General features: G+C 39.1%; 2 protein-coding genes across 2 annotated transcripts in view; one reads left to right on the top strand and one right to left on the bottom strand.

Moving 5' to 3' along the window:
- Positions 1-741: 741 nt before the first annotated feature.
- Positions 742-3,604, top strand: RPL30 (ribosomal protein L30; the record flags this gene model as incomplete). The annotated part of the gene is made up of 3 exons (XM_009574606.1): positions 742-887; positions 2,046-2,176; positions 3,437-3,604. Coding segments are annotated over 3 exons (327 nt in total), but the record flags the coding sequence as incomplete, so codon positions are not given.
- A 1,792-nt stretch (positions 3,605-5,396) lies between these two features.
- The window catches only part of MATN2 (matrilin 2), a gene marked incomplete at its 5' end in the record, with an annotated part of 40,747 nt that continues 25,000 nt past the window's right edge, over positions 5,397-21,143 (bottom strand). Inside the window, 8 exon segments of the mRNA XM_009574594.1 lie at positions 5,397-5,537; positions 8,138-8,233; positions 8,479-8,589; positions 9,160-9,231; positions 13,219-13,371; positions 15,970-16,383; positions 18,792-18,914; positions 19,890-20,012. Of these exon segments, the coding sequence (XP_009572889.1) occupies positions 5,485-5,537; positions 8,138-8,233; positions 8,479-8,589; positions 9,160-9,231; positions 13,219-13,371; positions 15,970-16,383; positions 18,792-18,914; positions 19,890-20,012 (1,145 nt within the window).

The raw sequence follows: 21,143 nt of genomic DNA, 5'->3' as shown, positions 1-21,143 counted from the left end.
TCGGAGCTCGGGCCGTGCCCTCCTTGCACAGACTGCGGTCGCCTCCCACCGGCTTCTCCGTCCTCGGTTCCCTCCTGTGCACTATCCCGGGCTGCTTACAGGGCCCTGTGCAAGCTGGAGGAAGGGGGAGCTGGTGCTGAGTTCCTGGTACGGGTGGAGCTCAGCTTTTGCATTTCCTGCCATGTTCTTGCCTTTTTCTTAGAGCGACTCTGGCAGGTATGGGTTTCTTGTTAGGTGGGTGTTCGTCCTTGCAAATGTACTTACCTGTTGTCATGAGCACCACGCTCTCCTGTTGGACTGTCAGCTCATATTGCATGTGATTACTTGTTTGTGCTGACCAATATAACGCTATTAGTATGTGCCCTGGCAAAAGACATATTCCAGACCTGGCTTAGATTTGCAAGGCAGAAGTAATACTTACTTGGACTTGACTAGCTGCACTTTATTAAAGGCCTGTCAAATACACCCGGATGTTACTGATTAGCAGATAGATAGCAGCAACAATGCTTTAAGGTGTATTTTCCTGTTGTAAGATACATACGTAAGAGATATTTTTATGAAATTGGGAAAACACAGTATCAGCAACTCTCTTATCCACAAGCTTTTTTATTCCGTGTTGCAAATCATAGGGAAATTATTAAAAGATTGCTTGTATTTGGAATGTATTCATTTTCTTACGTTCTCCGCTATTTTGCAAAATGTGAAGTAACATACAATAATGCTTTTCTACACCTTTTTCAGAAAAAGTCCCTAGAGTCTATAAACTCTAGGCTTCAGCTGGTTATGAAAAGTGGTAAATATGTGCTAGGATACAAACAGACTCTGAAGATGATTCGACAGGGCAAAGCCAAGTTGGTCATCCTAGCCAACAATTGTCCTGCTTTGAGGTAAGCAGATGTATGAAAAATCAGTTCCCTTCAAAACTAAGACAGGTTCTTTGTATAAATATAGCATGTACTTCATGTTAATCGCTACAGTGAATTTTAATGCAGAATACTTTGCTGGCATATTCCAGAGTGCTATGAAATAAAACTTATGGGTTGTTTGGTGTATAATGATTTCGGATCTGGATGTGTTGAAATGCCTTCCAACCTTTTTCTAGCTCTCTAATTCAAAGAGTTCACACTAGCAAAGATACTGTAAGCTTTTCGCACTGTGATAGCATTCATTACAAGTATAATGGGGCTGAATTCCTGTGTTTTTTTCAAAGTAGTATATTGGAAAATAATTTTACAGGTAGGAAAACTAGTAATTGACACTGATTTAAAATATTTGAAGCACACAAAATTTGCTGTCCAAATTAGTTATAAATTTAGGTTCCTGGCCAGTGAAATTGCTTTTTTGAGAATGAAATCTTTACTAACTTCCTGACATTTTCCTTGTTGAATTTCTGAGTCCTTTTTGTCTTCAAGGGACATTGACAGATTCAGGAAACTGTAAATGCAGAAAACCAAAATTAGATGCTTCGGAAATGGCAGGACTGTTAGAGTAGGCAACATGTTAGTGGGGATCCCAAAAGTGCTTGAGGAACAATATTGACCACCAGAATCTCCTGGTAGAAGTCAGAAGAGAAGGGAATATAGATTGACTCTTTTTTTTCTTTTTTTTTTTTTTAAAAAGAAAAATACAGTTTCTTTCACAGCTAGTGGCAGTCAGATCTCTGTTCAGCATCTGGCTGTTGGATATCAGCATTAATATAATGGTCATCGTTTATGCACTTTGGCTTAGCTCCTACAACCTTTCGGAAGGCTTAAAGTCCTGAATCCCCTTCTTTCCTGTAGAAATGAGCATGTGTAGGAGTGACCTCAAGGATTTGCACTCCAAAAGTGGGTTTGCCGTTACATACTTTCAGCATACTTCTGGATAAGGGTTCCTGAGCCACAGCACAGTAGTGATGTTGGCTGGCAAGGAACAGATGTGTTTTTCTGGGTGGGAAGGAAAACTGTGTAAGGTTTAAGTGTGATTGAAGTCAAAGCTGCTCTCGTCGTATTACAGTCAATTAGAATTGCTCGTAAATACTGTAACACCTAGTTTTTGAATTTCAGAAAATCGGAGATAGAGTACTACGCTATGCTTGCCAAGACTGGTGTCCATCATTATAGCGGCAACAACATTGAATTGGGCACAGCATGCGGAAAATACTACAGAGTGTGCACGCTGGCTATCATTGACCCAGGTATGTCTCTCTTGCAGTATCGTGACCAAATGGTATGTATCAGTGGTTCCTCTGTTCACCTGTGAGTAGCAGCACTGAGCAAGTAATGTGCAGTGACTTGGTGATGACATACTTTGCTGTCCTATAATTTTCGCTAACCAAGATCCTGTTCTTTTGTGAGTCCTAGGTTCTTAGAACCTGAAATTACGGCTGCTTATGTTTGCACATAGCTCCTTTTACTGCTAAACCCTGTGAGCGTGTAGTTTGTCTACCTGTCGGTCTGTAATGAGGTTTCAGTGGCTGGGAAGCAACTTTATCGTATAGGTTTCTGAGCCCATCAGCTACAATATGAGCTTGTGCAGCATGCTGTTTACATCAACCTTTTTTGACTGTTCTTAATCTAAGACAAAGGATTGTGAGTTGTCCTGCTTCCCAGAACAATATATACAAAAATAATCTATATGCAGGTGGATACTAATCCAGGCTTGAAAATTATATTACATGTTTTATTTTAAAACTGTAAATCTTTGTGTAATTACTATGGTTTGGTAGCACTCTTTGTGCCAGAGTTGCTCAAGTTCCTCATATAGACTGCTAATTAGGTGACTTCTCAGCCTCTTTCCAAAATCTTCTAAGAGAAGAATCAATCTTTTGTTCTGTTAGTTGACCAAAATGCCTACACATGGATTTAATGATTTCTGTAATAACTTCCACCAAATGTTCCCCAAGTGACATCGGTTTGAATTTGCTGTTTCTTCAGAAAACTTTATTTAGCTTGCTTGTATTCAAATAGTAACTGTAAACTTAATTTTCAAAATGTTACTGTTAGGTTTGATTGGGGGGGGGGGTGGCGGCTAACTCTAAGCTAAGGAACTGCAAATAAATCTTATTGCTATGTAACGTGATGCGAATATTCTCGCTGTCCTGATATTTTTGTGATCAGGGGAGGCTAGACATTCGCTATATTAAAACTATGCATTGTGTCCTCCAGGACTAGATTGTTGCTCTAGTACTGGCTTTGTAAATGCTAGTGACAGGTACCTAATTATTGTAAAAATATTGTGTACGGATTAGCAAAATACTGTTGCAAGTGTTTTTTTATCAAGCCATCAAAAATACTTGCTTTTTTTCTAAACAGACTGTCTTTGTATTGCTTTTAAGTTTTTTTTCTATTTGTGGAAGCAGTGTATTGGGTTGTTTTTTTTTTTTAACTTTTTGGCTTATTCCTGAAAACACATCTTTCTGTGGGTCCTCTTGTAAGAATATATTTTTGTTTTACAGGTGACTCTGACATCATTAGAAGCATGCCAGAACAAACCAGTGAGAAGTAAATGCTGTAAAGGTGTTATTTCTACAATAAAACTGGTTACAGATGTGTTTTAAGAAAAACTTGTATTATACCTTTGCTGGTTTTAGGGAACAAACTATATAAATGGAGATTCATTACCACTGCTGTGTTTCCTGTTTTGTTAGAAATAACCTTCACAGGAGAAAACTTGCCTGTTTCTTTCTCTAGAAGTTGTGGATCTTGAGAGGTAAGTGGAGTAAGACTTGATCATGGCAAGTACGGTGTCAAATCCCAACAGTCTAGGGCTTCCTTAGGTTTTTGGTTTTTGAGTGCTAATGCAAAACCAGGTTGTAATGTGAGGTACAGTAGCAAATTTGGGATGTTGGTGGGGGACCCAAAAAGGTTTACTTATAGTAAAAAAATTCACACTATTTTTATCAAGTCAATCACAAAGTACTAATGCACATTATCCCCTTTGTCTCTTCATTCCAAGAGAATACATACCTGTCAGGTGGCAAATGCGATAGCTGCTAGACATGATGTATAACATCATACTTTCAACAAGATACCAATTAACTCTTCAAATCTGATTTTAAATTAGTCCTTTTTTTTTTTTTAGTTTTTTGAAGACATTATGTTAGAGACAGATGAGTTGGTGTTCTCAAGTCACTATTGCTGAGAGCATTGGTATCTTACAGATTTGTGCCTGTTTTGTGCGAGACCATGACTGCAGGATGTTCCTCATTATAGTGATTATTAATTGAGGTGCCAGTCCTTCGCTGACATGCGGTAAAAGCAGCACCTAACGAAAATCAGTATGTACCGGTATCCTTGCAGAACTTGTATTCTGTTTGCCACAGCATGCCAAAGCACAAGGTACCTTAAAGCTTGCTGTTATGTATCCATGCAGATTCGTTAGCTTATCTGAGATCACTTAATCTAGTTTTGCTGCAGCTACTTCTGCTTCTGGTATAGAATGGATGAAGTTGTGAATTTCCATTTGGAGATATTAAAAGAGGCAAACCAAACCAACGTGTGTCAAAGCAAAGGAGGAAGTGCTGGTGTCTCTACCTATTAAACCCCAGATTTGGATCACTTCAAGAGATAGTTTAGATACTATATAGATAACTGCTGTTAGCGTGAAAGTAAAGCTGGCAGAAGAGTGCCGTTGCTGCCAAGGGGAAGGAGTAAAACTTCAAGGCACTTCAGTTGGCCAGAATGGCTGGAAGCAATTTGCTGTTTTCATTTGCGTCTTTGACAAACAGGCATGCAGCTAGTTGTACTGCCCAAAGAATGATTTCATAATTAAAATACTAGTTGCATTCAGGAAAGTTAGAGAATCACTGAATGCTGACCAAGGAACAGCAGGGAGAAGTTACATGGTCTGGATGCGGTAAGAGAAACAGGACTTGAAACGTCGGATTGTGAAACCCTGATAATCCGGCAGACTTCCCACTTTGCTCATTTACTTTCATCACAGTTTTAACACAAATGTATAAATCCTATTTTTACTTCCAAGCGATTTCAGTAGTCTACTCTTGTTGGAAGAATATAAGTGAAACCTAATTGCTGTGAATGCTGTCCCACTTGTTCTGTTTTTATATATGTATGTATATATAGAACTATATATATCCACACAGATAGGGTGCTTAAAATACTAGCAGAGTGAGTGGAGGAGGGAAATACAGAAAAGCAAGCCAAATGAATTCATACCGTAAAAGTACTTCAAAAGATGGAGGTTTCACTTCAAAAAATAACAGCATTTTATTGTTTTGCATAGCTTATTTCAGTTGTTTAGTTCTGCTTAATTAGACTTTTTGCTAGTTACTGAATCGTTTATACATATATATAAAATTTTCAACATTTCTTATCTGCAATGAATGCAAGACAGAACACATAGTATATAGATGCAGGGATCCAAAATATTCTTTTCAACTTCAGACACAAGGATTTGTTATTTTACTTTGAACCAGTTTAAGAAAATAGCTCTGACAAGTTTGTATGTATAAATATACAGTGTAGTATACACTTTAAATTTTGATTAGTATTTTAGCCTGTTTTCCAAGTCTTCCATTCTCTTCGTCATTTCTTCCAGTAGACAAAAGTTAAGGAAAGAGAGCTACTGACAGCATGCATTAATAGAAAAAGAGTGTCAGCTGTCTGATTGCTGTGGTCCATAAACTTGCTCTTGTTTCTCCTGTTACCCTCTCTGACTCCCAGTAGTTTCTGATACAATACTCCCCTGTATTTTCTTATGCTGCTTTGATCGGCTGAGTTGAGAAAGCTGTGTGAAGCCCTGTGCATTAACAGGCATACCTCAACATGGAGTTCAGGCTGCAGCTTATTTAAAAAGGCTGGTGGTTCTGAAAATTGGCCATTTTCCTCTATTTTAAAGGGAACCTACGTATTTATCCTAGTTAATGCTGTTTAAAAAATGTTTCACTTAACCACATGGAAAACTACAAGTAAGTTAACAGTAGATTATAAAACTGTACGTAGCTCCATGACTGCAGTATGAATGTCTGCTGATGATTTTATATTCCTGCCCTGTGTTGGTGTAGTGTAAGGGTATTGTTTTTACAAAGGCAGTGGTTTCCAGACAGATACGGAGTAGAGCACAAGCTCCATGGGATCTAGCGCTGGCTCCACTGAAAGTAAGAAGCTGTAGCAATGCAAAGCAGTGGAGCAAGAGTGGGAGTGCTGCTTCTGTGGGGACTAACGTGCCCATACATCGGGTTTATGTTTGGTAATTCCTCAACTGCCTGTCATGCAGAAGGGATTACTATATGCATGCCAACATCATTTGAGCTGCTTTCTATGCAACATTAATGTTTCTCAAGTGTTTACAGCGGCAAAGTTCAAGCACTAGAAACTGCATTCATCTACTGATGGAAAAAGTTAAATGTAGTTGGATACAAATCATCGACAGTTTGGATTGGTCCCTCTAAATTTATATTCTGTAACTGGAGCTAGTCTTGTAGCCAGTTCTCCCTCTCCCTAGATCTCTGGAATGGGGACTGGCCAGCAGAGTCTTTGGCAGTTATCAAGATCTAGTATATCACTCAGTTTCTGAGCTGCTCTTCAGACGAGGCAGAGAAATGACGTTTGTAATAGAGAGGAAACTGGATAGTTCTTACTCTGTTCAAAGCAGTGGTTGCACAGTGCTCTGGGGAAGTGTGTGGCACTGTTCCTATCAAAATGCATAGGTCTCTGGCTTAGTGTCAGCAGCTTTTTCATCACCTTGAGTCCTTCTCAGACTCTCAAAATCACAGGGTTGCCTGCTTAAATTGTAAAGCAAGAAAGCACATGTTGCTAAGCTCTGTTTTCCTTGATTCTGAGTAAGATCAGAGCTCCTCATAGCCCAGCTGCCCGAGATTACAGTAAAGAGGCTAAGGCTTCTGCTGAAGGGGGAAGGAGTGGTCGTCTGGATAATGCTCTTAAGGACGTGGGAAATAACCTAGAGAGATTTTTCTCCAAAGTCATTTTGAGACTCCAGAGAAGTCCCTTCAGAGAAGTATAAATGTTGATGAGCATTTGAAGCACCTAGCTTATGTGATGGCTTTCTCCCCCTTTATGAAGTAATTCTACTTTGCATGGAGTAATTTGAAATTAATCAAGTGATCAGAACATGATTCCTTGAGCAAACTGCTGAAGGATTCACTTGGGAAGGTGAGACAGAGAGTGAGGTTGGCTGCTGCAGTTACACAGAATGGCTGGAAGTAAGGTCTGAACTGGTAGGCAGTATTTTGCATCAGGTTAACAGAGCCCTGTGTGGTCTTGCTTGCTGTCATGACCGCTGAGGGCTCTGTTAGCCTGACTCTGAACAGAGATTCCTCAGTCTGAAGCTGTTCTTGTCTAGGAAGCACAGTTATGAGCTGTTGATATCACTGCACTCTTCTGTGCAGAAAATAAGTGCTTATTGATCTTGCACACAGTTACAAAATGTAAACAGAAGATGCGATGTCTTCTCACTATTTACTTGATTAGGCAGAAGCCTAATTTTCATGAAGAAAATAGAGGAATTTGCTGTGTAGATACTGATGCAAAATACTGCAGAAAGTTGTATTGCCAATTTGCTGCTGTTGTCTCCTGAGAGATCTGGTGGATGTTACAGATGGTGTAAAGGCTACTGTACTAACGTCTCCCTTGAAAAGACACTAATGGGGCGGGGGGGGAGAGCTATCGGTCTGCACTTAGCTAATCTTTATCTGCATATTTGTTTATGCAAAGTTAATCAGTCCTCTGAATTCCTCTTCATTTGGAGTATTGTTTTAAATTACTCACTGCATCTGGTGCTTCACCAAGCAGTTCAGAAGGGAAACATCTGTATTCTGACTCCTGTAGCCAGTAAATGTTATTTCGAAACCATCTGAAGAAATAACCCAAAGCAAAGTGTCAGTCTTGAATTTGACTAGTCATTTCTTTGCTGTCCCTGAAGGTCTTTACTGTTAGGGATTATGAAAAGTTAAGATGCTTATTAATATTTTGGTCCCTTCTATGAAGGGGAGGCAGATTTCAAGTCTTAAAAGTCTTGCTTCTTGGAGGTTAACATTATCTATTAAGTAGTTGTTTTTCTTTACAGTAGATTGATTTGAACTATGGAGACAGCTTAGACTTGATACGTTATAATTATAGTTTCTTTTAACCTGCCCCCCTTGTCTTATATGTAAGAAACAATTATTCTGAAAGGATATATCGCTGGGTGAGTCTTCTTACTTCATTGGTTGCATAGTTCTGGAATGTCACAAGGTTTTCACATTTGCACTGATCTTTATCTTTTGAAGCTTTTGCTGAAAAACAGAAACAGTCAAGCATAGGCTGAACGCTGAATAAATCAAGTGGGATGGAGGAGGAAATGACAAGGACTTAAAAATGCAGAGCAGGTTTAATACAGCTTCCTATTCTCAGAACAGGTCAACATCCAAAGGAATGCTCTGGGGCAGATTTTGTAAATACTGGAAAATAGTACACATCACGTAGGCCTATATATTCAAAGAGCAGTCTGGATTATTCTAAACAAAGGTAACCTGATTACCTGTTGTTCTTGTTGAGTGAGTGTGACTGTCTTCAAAAAGATACTTGTGGTGTATTGCAAGATTGGGACAGGCAATGACATCTGTGATGGCTATTGTGGTTGATTCAGGTCCTGCAGGAAACCCCCCAAAAATCTAAAAATCAAACCCACTTAATTATACAGTATTTTTTTTTCTACTCACATGCACTGAGTTCTCCTTAATTAGTGAGTAATCTCACTGATTGCAGTGAGGATCATTCATGGAGAGGATTAGGGATACAAAGATGTGAAGGAACCGAGCTGTTAGGCTGTATTTACTGTATACATGATTTAAGTTGGTTGTGGGTTGCAGAACTGAAAGGGAGTTGTGAAGGTTCCTGTGAGAAACAGAAGTGATTGAAAGCTGAACATGCTTTAAAATACCAAGCATAGTGTTGAAATACAAGTTTCCCCATGAAGTAATTCATTTGGATGGTGTAAGAAGCATGCAGCCATGCGTTTGTTACAGTGAATCTCAAACTTTTTGTACAAAGCAGAGTTGAATTGCAGAAAGGAGGGTGGCTTGGAGCGGGGTAGGAAGGGGAATGGGATGAACAATTCTCTCATAGGTGAATTGTTAGGGTTCTCTACAGAAGGCGGCATGAAGAGGCAACTTAGCAATGATCTGGGGAGACAGCAGGACACTGAGTTAAAACAGCCAACCTGAAGGCTGTGCACCAGTCTTATGAAGCCTCCCAGGTGATGGATCCTGCTGGTGAGCTGACTCTTTCAAGGCTGGTAGAAAGAAATTGCCAAAGGAAATGAGATCACAGAAGGAGCAATAAAAATGTTCACATTCCCTAGAAACGGAGATGTTTCTTACCAGTAATTCGGTGTTTGTCTCTCATAACACATGGAGAATGTCTCATACCTGTGTAGTTTAGAAGAGGTCCAGTGTTGATGGAAAGTCCAGGACTCACCCTTCTACTCAGACTATCAGATGAACTCTTCCAAAACCAGAAGTGCTTTACAAATAGATTAATAGTAGTGAAGCAATCTGCAACCTACTTTGTGTCCTTTAATGAAAATTCTTGCATGTTTCAATGTCATCCATCAGTCCTTTGGGGTGAACTGAATAAGAATAAAAACTGCTTGGGGAAGGAAGAAATTTCTTATTCTCCTTCAATTTTCTCCTTTATAATGGGAAACATTGATCACGGAGTTGGGAGTGTTTAGGTGAGAAGGGTGCAGTAGAGTTCATTTGATGCACTACAGTTCTAAGCAAAAACAGAAGTTTCTAATTCATGAAGCACAGCCTTTAAAATGTAGGAATTTATTTCAGACTCCACATACCGATCTTTTTAGTCAAAGGGTGTCTGGAGAGAAATGGAAACCTATTTTATATGTAGGTACAACCACCTCAAGAGTAATTCTGTGCACTACCCCTTTCTTGCCGCTAGAGGGTAATGTAGAGGCAGCTTTGGTTCCTTAAGAACGGGTTCTTTTCTAGAAAATAAATGCTTCACCTTCAATTAACTGTGGAGCCCTTAATGGCCCAGATGAGCTGAAGAACATACATTTAACAACTGCACGACTTGATCAACTGTGCCAGGGGAATGGATGGAGCATCTGGGACTCCCTCCCCGCAAATATACCCAGAGTTCCTTCACTGAAAGTGAATGCATGAAGGTAAAAGGTGATGGAAGATGCTTCTGGGCCCCACAGGTTTGTTACAGCTATTGGGATCTCTGTTGGTCTAGTGAATTTTGGCAGATGCACAATAATATGCAGCTGTGCTAAGTTGCACTGGGAAGGAGATGAGACCCTCTGTGTGGGGGCTGGAATGACTGAGCATGAGGAACAGGGAATGAACAGAGATGAGTGGTTGAGTCAGAAGACCAGAGTTCAGTGAGCAGAACTACAATATTTATATATATATCAAAAAGTCTGCGTGGGAACCAGCTGGTGGAAGGAACACAGATTTTGGAGAAGAGTTCAGGGCAGAGAGGTGCGGGTGAGATCACGAGGTAAGGAATGAAACAAACTGGGTGAGGAGTCTAGCAGAAGAATGATCAACTGGGAACAAGGATGGTGAGATTTCCAGTGTAGGAGGGAAGACACAGGTAAGATGAACCTTGAGTGTTTGACCCTGGGTAATGACTTGCTCTAGAAGTAGTTTAAGAGCTGTAGGCTAATGAGGAAGCTGTTTGGGAATGGCAGAGGAACTGACCTGAACAGTTTGAGCTTTGGACACTGGGCTGGTATAGACAAGTAATTAGGATTCAGATGTATGGGACAGGAAAGAAGACTGATAGATACACTGGTAGAGGTGTTGCAGAGGGTCTCCAGTTTAGGACGGGAATTGGGCATTTCAGAAACTCCTCTTCAGGCTTCAGAAACTGGTTGGGGCCCAAAGATTTCTGATCTCATCACCTCTGTAAAGCTGTGAATAATCAGACAAGTTGGGTGTTTATTTTTAGTGTTCTGTTTTGTAACAAAACCTACGTATTTTGTTAGGAAAAGCCTGTGAGAAAGTGTTTTCAAAAAAAGTGTGTCTTCAAAAGCAGGGCTTACTATTTGCAGCAGTGATAACAATCCTCAATTTGGAAGGAGAACATGTTAATCAGCAGGCTGCTGAGTACTGTAATCTGATCAGGGCTGGGGTCTTGTGACAAAAATAGTATGTGACCATGTAATTAAAGGCTCCCATAATGCACATGCTCAGAACAGGGGTGAAGAGACAATCATGATAAGTGCGTATTATGTATGACATAGCCTCGTTAGTGCTTCCAGTCAGATGAGAAATGAACATTAACCAAGGCAATGAAGGGGAACCTTCCATCTGAATTCCTCTTAATAAGAGGCAAAAGAGAAAACCACTTTTTTTTTTTTACTACTAGTCATCAAGAATAATTAATAGTAATCAGCAGCTATTCTACAAGGCTGATGCTTTCTTGCAGAATAAAAGGAAAAAGTGTTACCCCAAAAAAGACTTGGAGGGCTTCTGCTTTACTTGGAAACATGCAGCCCATCCACACCTGGGACTGGGGATGAGAGGCTTTGTCAGTGGAGTCCATGAGGTTCAGAGGGTCTCCCGCTACCCTCGCAGGCTGGAGCCTCAGAATTTCTCAGCTAAGGACCAAGGCTGGAGTAAAAATGAAATTACTGCTGTTGAAAAGGAGGGAAAAAATCTAGGCTGTAACCAAAAACGGGGGGAAAAAATGAACTTTCAGCTTGTGTAGCAGGCTTGGAGGCAGAATTTCTGGTGGAGTGAGTTATGAGCAATAGGTAGTCCTGGAGTGTCCAGAAAAACAAGGCTGGGTCAGTCCTCAGATCACAGGTGTGAGGCATTGCCTGTCGGTGAGAGAGGAGGAGGACAGAAGCTGAGAGGCACCAGCTCTGCTCAGTCACTAGAAGTGTAGTCTAACTGCCACAAAGGGGCAGGCTTTACTTACTTTTCATATGGTAAGTAATGTTTCAAAAAAAAAAAAAAGAAAATCGTAGTTGCTAAACACCGCTATGAGTACCTGAAGGATGCATTTCCATCACCGAGCTCTAGGGTTTGCTAATGAGTGAGAACTATTATACCGGTTGCCAGATAGCTTTGGCTTTGGTGTCTCCCCAAGCTTTTAAGATGACGTGTTGTCATGAGCAGATTATCTGCCTAATAAGAAGGTTAATTGAACAGACTTGGTTTCATGTTATCATAGTATTTTGTATTTCACAAAGATGGAACTAGGACTTCGTAGGACGGAGAGAAACACAAAGAATACAAGCTAGGAAACATTCTGAGATTCTTTTTTTCAGATTCTCCCTTGACATTTGTATGAGGAAGAAACGCACTGCTGTTTGCCAGCTAATTTCACACAGTAACATTAAAGAAGAAAATAAAACCTGTGTGCATTTAATTCCAAGAAAAACAACCAAATAAAAGCTAGTAAAAATTAAATCATCTTGCACAATTCTAGTGCTATGACTAATATTATTCACAGTGAAGTTTCTGAATTTTGCTTCAGGTACCAATTTGAATGTACAAATAATACCAAATCCTGGGAATCTGTGAGTGGGAGAGACATGCTGGCCTCTCTCTGGCTGAACAGCTTTTGTCCCAGCTCACATTCCCCCTTCCCCTTGCAAAACTTCAGCTGGGAATGTTTATATAGAGGCTGTTTGTGCCAGAGTGAGGAAGGGTGCTTTCTGGAACAAACCTTCCACATTTGTGGAGCAAAACTTGGAGCTTATGTATAACTGAGATCCATTCTTTGTAGCTGTGAATGAATGTCAATGAACTATTTTTAATCTATAAAAACGCACAACAGCTCTTGATGATTTGTTCTGCTGGGGTTTAGGTTTTTGGTCTTAAGAGTAATTTTTTATTCTCATTAAGACATTACAAATCCCTGATTATTTTCCCACATTCCTAATGAAGTAGATAGTGCTTCTTTGGCGGGGTGGGGTTCAGTACATGGCTGACTTAACTGTAGAAAAAGAAATGGGAGGGAGCAATTGATTCTTCTGGGCACAGAAGTGTAGATTTTATGCAACCTTTATGAAAATAAAGAAAAGACAATTATTATATACCTTTACCTGGTGATAGATTAAGGGTATATATTCCTCACACATTAAAGGGCAGAAAAATTACCGTGAGTGACTTATGCCTTGCAATGTCTGACACCAATGATCTATGACCTATACTATGACATTAGTTGTCCTTTTAGGCCTGCAAAAAAATCTATAAGCATTCATTCCTCTTCTATCTCAATGAAAGTGGAATACTGTTACCTTCACAGATTTGGGCTCTTAGCGCTTCACTTATGTCCTCCATAGCTGTGAAATCCTCAGCATAGAACAGATGTTTATATGATGGCTCAGAAGCAATTTCCAGCAGTTCTTCCTCAATTGCTTTTCCTATTCCAATGGCATAGATAATTATACCTAGATTCAAAAGAAATTGCACATAATTATTACATCAGGAGTTCTAAACCCTTGTTCTTCCATGAAAGGAAAATATGAGCATTAGTCATTTTAGAGAGAGAGAAAGGGAGAGCACAAGAAATGTATATGCTGTGTAACTTCAAAATCGGTTTTGAACAGGCTTAATATACTTTAGTTATTGAGAGATGTGTAAAAACTCACTGCTTTGCTGTAATTTAACAGATAGTTTTTAAGTTGGAGATGACAGTTGCCTGGCCACTACTGATAGTAAGTGAACCCAGAAAGAGTACTGCAAAACATCCAAGAGAATCACACAAGCCAGCCTCACAGCTGCACTGAAAGTTCCTGCTTTGTGCGTGTCTGTGTACGTAGGGTGTGTGCAATAAAGCTAATTACTGGGTTGATGGGAAGACCTGTTATATATTAGCAAACGGGGCAGAATCCTGAAAGATGGCAGTAATTTTTTAAGAAAAATGTAAATACTTAGTGTTTCACTGAAATCCTCAGAGCATATTGAGACTAGATTCTTGCACTCTAAGGGACACTACTGGGCTGGGAGGCACTGCAAAGGCACCCAGACCTAAGAGAGTAAGAACAGGGGAAAAGAAACGATTTGTGGGGCTAGGAGAGAAAGAGCCTTACAACAGGGATGCTCGGAACAAGCATTTCCCCAGCAGAGGTGCTAGGGAGAAAGTAAATGAGGATTTGTAGTTTTCTTCACTCTGAAAGCAGGGAAGGAGGAAGTGGTTCACAGCCCTCTCACCGGACAGATTTTAAACAAGCAATGAATACAAAACATAGTGATCTTCAATATCCCCTTTTTCAGCAGTTATTTTTTTTTTCTCATGAACATATGATCTGAGACAGCATTTCTTTTTACATCAGTTCTGGCTTAGAAAGTGTCCACAACTAGTACTGATTTTGTGATTCATAATACAACTATTCGCTTCATAGTATTTCAAGCTCTTTTATAAGAAGCTGCCTTCTCAGTGGTTGGTTTCAGGTAAAACTTAGGATGAGGCGGTTTGATATTTCTTTATTATCACGGGGTAATAACAGCTACATACTCACTGAATTGCAACTTTAACCTTTTTGCTGAAGAATCCTGGGCCTGATAACATCATAAAATACGCATTTTCTAACTCTCTAACATTTAACGTAAGCATCTCCTTACTTTTCGACATGAACCTGCCTACCATTGCAGTTTAGCCAGGAAAGTAAAACATTCACCAGAAGCTGATTCAATTTAATGAATGGACCAGTCATGCTGAGGTCTGTTGCTTTTTAAAGACTTGGAGATACCAGTGATAAAGCATTCAAGGCCAATTTCATATTCAGCATTACTACATTGCCTACGCTGCAATTACACAGGGGATGGATTTGGCTTGTAGCATTACAAGTATCAGTGTAAGCAGTTGGGAGCTGAGGTTTCATTCAGCAAGTAAGCAAGGTTGGCTTGTACTTCTTTCTTTCTTCAGTCCCATAAATCCTCCATGTACTTTCCCAGATCTCACTAGTTAGCGTATAAATCTTTGGTTTTGTTTTTAATATTTCAAAAACCACTTTGTTTATATTTCCTTGTAGTGGCACCCTTTTTAGCACATGCTCTTCTCATATCCTTGGACATTTTTCCCTTTTCTCCTTACAGAGAGGTATCAGTCCTGACTAACACTGTACTCATCATGTATCAAGTTTTGATTGATATATCAAGTCAATAAAACAAGAACAGAAAAAAGATGTGCAGCATCTTCTAAAGTCTGGGTATTTTCTCTGTGTTGTAGGCCATCAGCCATGGTTCTTAAAGTAGTTTTTCATAAAATAGAAAATGTTTCGCAAAGGAAAAAGGGATCCTTTATTTTCTTGACGAGTTTTCAAAATTTTCAGTTGACTCTGCTAAACAGCTGAAAAGTTTCTGATTTGTGGTACAGGTGTCCTAGAGGATGGATTTCTGCCCAGACATATTCTAAATTAAAAATCACCAATTTTCAGTTACATTTCAGCATATCACCTTATAAGGCACATAGAAACAGAAATATAGACAGCACTACAGCTATATCCTTTTGTAAAGACAATCCATCTTCCTTCCAGAACACCATCAGCACTATAAAATTCGTTAAAAATATAGAATATATGTAAATAAAAATATAACATAACCAATTATTACCATAGTATTTCTCAGGAGGATAGATTTCTGTATTTTGAAAAGTCAGGATGTCTTTTTTATTGTTTTCTTAGAATTTTTGATGAAGTTCCCAGTGTTCCCAAATCTCTGTATCAAATGTCTACCCTTAGTGGATATGTTTAGGGCACTGCATGGAATGCCAGGTGGGTAGTGCCACTAACTGTGGATGGCACGGAACCCCAGTGGTGAGATATTCATCATGAGTCCCGCACTAGGGATGACATGCATGCCTCATAGCAAAGGCTCCTGTGAACACCAAACACCCGATGTTCTGCTACAGTGGTCACTGTACTAGCCAGACTGCTATGGCAAACGGTCTCTTGATTAACACACACTATAGCACATCCCTACTATTACCACATCTTATTTCTAGCAATATTTGCCTTTTAGAATGAATCAAAACCATCTCCACTTACCATTTCGCTTTGCTCTAGCAGCCCACTCGGAGACTTCATCTTGGGCTCGTCCATCCGTAAACACAATGGAGATTCGAGGGATATTTGCTGAAAATGGTCTTGCTCCTTCTGTTTCTGTGAAGCTTCTCTCAAACATTTGCTTCAGAGCTAGTCCTGTCATGGAACCTCGCCCCATGTATTTCATTTGCGATACAGCTTTCTTCATGTCTTTGGCTGAGCTGAACTGCCTTAATGTAAACTCTGTGCGAACTTCAGTGGAATACTGAAGCAAACCAACTCGAGCAGCTTTGGGTGAAATCTCAAGTGAATCTAAGATTCCTGAGACAAATTGTTTTACAATTTCAAAATTATCCTCTCCGAGACTTTTTGATCCATCAATCACAAACACCAGGTCAACTGGGCCTTCAGTGCATGCTGTGAAATAAGCAGCAGAGTGTTCAGATCACGAAAAAACTCCACAAAGCTGAAAAAGGAACCTAGATACCCAGGGACTGCATAAACTCAGAGATCATCTAGAGTACCTTGTTCCTGGCTCATCCAACTTTGCCAGCATGTTTAAAGATGGGTACAGGCTGTATCAAAAGCTAAGAGTGTACCTATGACCAAGAGTTTAACAAAAATATAATCACAGTGAATACTTACTGAGACATGCTGCTTTGCAGAATACTACAACTCTTAAAAATACAACAACAATTGGCAAATTTTAAGAATGACTGTTAAGTGGAGAGAACTGTATAACTGAAGAATATAGCTAGGATATAGAGACAGAGTTGCCATTGTTTTCTTCCAGGGATAGGCCTATGCTAACTTTACATCTGTGTAGATAACCAGCACTGAAAGACATGGAAGAGAATCATTGGAGCAGCATTTTTGTTGCAGAAGTAGCAAAAAGGTAAAGGTGGTACAAAGAAATGAGTCAGTGAAGCCACGCTTGTATATAAGGTGAAAATCTAGGAGTCATATTTAGAGTGGCAGGGAACAGTGAGGCAAAAGCCAAAGAGCTTGGGGAAGGCTGAGCGAGAAGAAAAGGGTTAGGTGGCCTGCCCTAGAGCTTAGAATGAGGTTCAAGTCTGGGGACAAAATTCAGACAATGCACATGTTTTTATAGCACAAACTTAAACCTCTAGTGGCAGAAAAACAGCTAAAAAACTATAGGTGAGAGAGTAAATGCTAGAAATGTGCCTAGCTGCTAAACATGGATCAGAATTGTTTATATAAGTTTTTTTGCTTGTAACTCTCTAACAATGTTGTAATTGAAGGCTTATGTATTGCTGAAATTGACCTTTTCTGGTTTACCCATTAAAGCTTACCATTCCGGGAGTTTGTCAGGAGACTGACAAATTTGGAGTTTGGCAAGTCCACACGCAAAAATCAAAGCAGTTTGTAGTCACCGTGCATCCATGACAAGGTTAGGGAATTTAGGGACTGGAGAATGTCTTTGAAGCTGCAGACTGGTTCTGCCAGGTGTTTTTTTATTCCGGAAAGCAATTGCCTCCAGCAGGCATAGACTAGTGCACTTTGTGCAAGGGGCTGGCTGCAGAGATGCTCAGCTCCTATTTGATCAATGTAGCTTCCAGGGAGAATTTGCCATACTAAGAAATGTAAGATTTGCATCTTAGTCTGGACCAAATGAACTTTGACCTCCACTCATCTCTGATGTTTGTATAATAAGAATACTGTAAGCACTATACAAGAGAGAATTGTGCAGCAGAAATTACTTTGACTGCAGAAATAACTGAAGATGTCTGTTACCAAGTCAGTGTAGGAATAAGGAATTTCCAGCTTTAAAGCTTGGGCTTTTCTTCTTAGACAATAGCTCTATTTTAAAACTGCTGTCCAATAATTCCTTTCTGCAGTCATCTGAGGAAAAGATGTGTCGCGTGTACTAAGGCGATGGAAATGCAATGAACATGAATATCAGAACCACCTCAATATCATTGCGCAAGTCAAGATAGGGCAGCAGTTCATGGTGAATGGTTTTAGTTAGGATTGAGATCAGCCATGAACATGTTACCATTCTTTTGGTAATAATAGTCTCCCCAGCTAAGGCATATATTTTTGCAGAACAAATGTTTTTACTGAGTTCCAGTAGAAGAATTTCTCCTCCAAGAATTAAGGGGTGATGAGATAAATGCATGTCATACTCTAAGCATGTCATGTTAGAAGATAAGCAAATAGAATTAACGATATTTTAAAACAGAGTATATAAAGATAAAAGCTCCATAGTATATGGATCTGATTAAAGTGCACATTCCTTGATAATAAGATTTCACTTTGGCTTTTTTCCTGATGTTTGGAAAGAATTATTATCGTGCTTGATGCTATACCAAAACAACTCTTCCAATTTGTTAGTTTTTTTGCTTATAGAGCATCAAGTTAATTGTTCAAGACATTTTCCATCACACTCACAGATGCTTTGGGCTTTCAAATATTGTATCATTTTTGAAGTGAGGCATTTTTTGAAGTGAGGCATTTGAAGTGAGGTCAAGTAATTTTAGAAATCAAAGAAACAAATGCTTTCTAAATAAAATGTACTTACTTCTGCATGTTCTCTGATCCTCTTTTAGTACATATCCCTCCTGGCATTTGCAGATGTATGAATCGTCATTATTAACACAAATATGTTCACAACCATGGGCAACTGATTTGCAGACATCTTTATCTAGGAAAAATTGAAATATTTATATGTATGCTATTTAACATATTTATAAATTCAAAGACCTCAAACGTTATATTTGAAGAATGTATGACAACGGAGTATAAGATCTTTGTTCGTAGCAATGCCAGAGAAGAGTGGCTGACAGACATATTGAGTTACTTACTTCGACATGTTTTCCCATCTTGTCGCAGAACAAAACCCTCATGGCACTGACAGCTGTATGAATTGTTATTATTAACGCACACATGTTCACAGCCATGGTCAATGGATTTACACAGGTCTTTATCTGAGAATTGTTAAGAGAATTTCCTTATTAGACCATTTCTCAAATGCAAAACTGGCATGAACAAGCTTTGAGTGAAATTAAGTCTGTTATTTCTTTTATGACTGAAAAAACATATTCCTCATAAAAGTTTCAGCTACTCACTGCTGCATGTTTTCCTGTCTCGCCTCAGTATAAATCCCTTGTCACACTGACACATATATGAATCGCCAGTTGGAACACAGACATGTTCACAACCATGGTTGACTGTTTTGCAGATATTTTTACCTTGGAATAATGAAAATTATATTTAGCACAGTAAGCTAGGTAAATAACTTTCACAAAATGTAAAAATTATGGCAGTAATCTTCCATGAAGGAGCTCACTTCCATGAAGTTGATTCTATATTAAGACACAAATAACACACTACCGTTGCATAGTGTGTTCCATTAACAGATCAGAAAGTACAAAACAAAGATTAAACAACTTACTTCTACAAGTTTTCCCATCTTCCCTCAGTATGAAGTCCTCATGACACTTGCAGATATAGGAATCATCAGCATTAACACAAATATGTTCACAGCCATGGTCAACTGAGTTGCAAACATCTTTATCTGAAAAGAGTGGATGGAGTTTGTGAGGTGAGCTTCATTAGGGAGAGATAATATCTTTTATTAACCTGCTCAAATAGTTGGAAATCAGAAACATACACATATGCAAACAATCACAGCCACAGCACTTAAAAGCCTCAAATAAAAACATACTTCTATAGCTCAGGCTACTCACATCTACATGTCTTTCCATCTTCCTTCAGTATGAATTTTTCACGACACTTGCAGATGTAGGAATCTTCAGTATTCACACAAACTTGTTCACAACCATGGTTGACTGAATTGCAAACATCCTTGTCTGCAAACAGAAGAGTTGGTAGTCAACATACCTCAGCAGAGGCCTCAATTATATGTGTAATTCATCAAATTAAGTTCTCATGCTACTTACTTCTGCAGGTTTTCCCATCTTCTCTCAGTAGGAACCCATCATGGCACTTGCAGATATACGAATCACCAGTATTAACACAAATATGTTCACAGCCATGGTTGACTGATTTGCAAAGATCTTTATCTGAAAACAGATGACAGCTCTTGCTGGTTAATACGTTTCTACACAAGCATGAGCTGCAGATAAAAAGTATGCTGATAAATATCAGACTACTTACTTTTGCATGTTTTTCCATCTTCTCTTAGCAGGAATCCCTCCTGACACTTACAAACAAATGAATCACCAGCATTAACACAAGCATGTTCACAGCCATGGTTGACTGATTTGCAAATATCCTTGCCTGGGAATAGTTAGATAATATTTAATGTGGTTTGCTAGTTAAACTTTTTTTATAATTACAAAGACTGTGGGGGTAATCCCATGAGCAAAGAAAGATGGAAGCCTGCAAACTGAAAGCAAATCTCTGGCTAGTTAAATGAGACAGCTTAGCTTACATAGAGCATGAGTTCTTTTCCATCTGAGCAGAAAGAATTTCACGGTTTGGATGGCTTCCCACTGACAATCATTTTAGGATTAATCTGACTAGATTGAGGATGAGGACTTTATATTAAGAGCAGTAAGAGTGAAAGGAGGGAATAATGTAGTACAGTCATTTAGCACAAATTCATGCTGCTAAAAACAAAATTAAGCAAAACACCACAGGACATGAAGCAAAATATTTCTTTAATATCCTTGCATCAATGCCAAGAATTTGCATAAACCAACCCCAGAAGAATAGGAACTACTCATTTAAGAGGATAAATAAAATCTAACTGGTACTGCTGAAAATTGATGGGAGGATTTGTATGACTGCAATGTTAAAACCAGTTGGTTAAAACCTCTTCAAGGATAAATGGGGAGAAAGTACAGAAGGAAGTGGAGCCATCTATCAGCATTCCCTGTTTCTTTATCACGGTAACACAAAAGAAAATACTCTCAATCGCTAATGGAGAACTACCTTTACATAGAAAGTAGAAGAGTACTGACAGCCAAGTTCAGATTGACTCTTACTGCAATGTTAAAACCAGTTGGTTAAAACCTCTTCAAGGATAAATGGGGAGAAAGTACAGAAGGAAGTGGAGCCATCTATCAGCATTCCCTGTTTCTTTATCACGGTAACACAAAAGAAAATACTCTCAATCGCTAATGGAGAACTACCTTTACATAGAAAGTAGAAGAGTACTGACAGCCAAGTTCAGATTGACTCTTAAATAC

This window comes from Fulmarus glacialis, unplaced genomic scaffold (assembly GCF_000690835.1).
Source record: "Fulmarus glacialis isolate BGI_N327 unplaced genomic scaffold, ASM69083v1 scaffold16630, whole genome shotgun sequence".
In the NCBI taxonomy this organism is placed as follows: domain Eukaryota; kingdom Metazoa; phylum Chordata; class Aves; order Procellariiformes; family Procellariidae; genus Fulmarus; species Fulmarus glacialis.
Note: the sequence above shows the minus strand (reverse complement) of the source record. Positions and strands in the feature narration are given on the sequence as shown.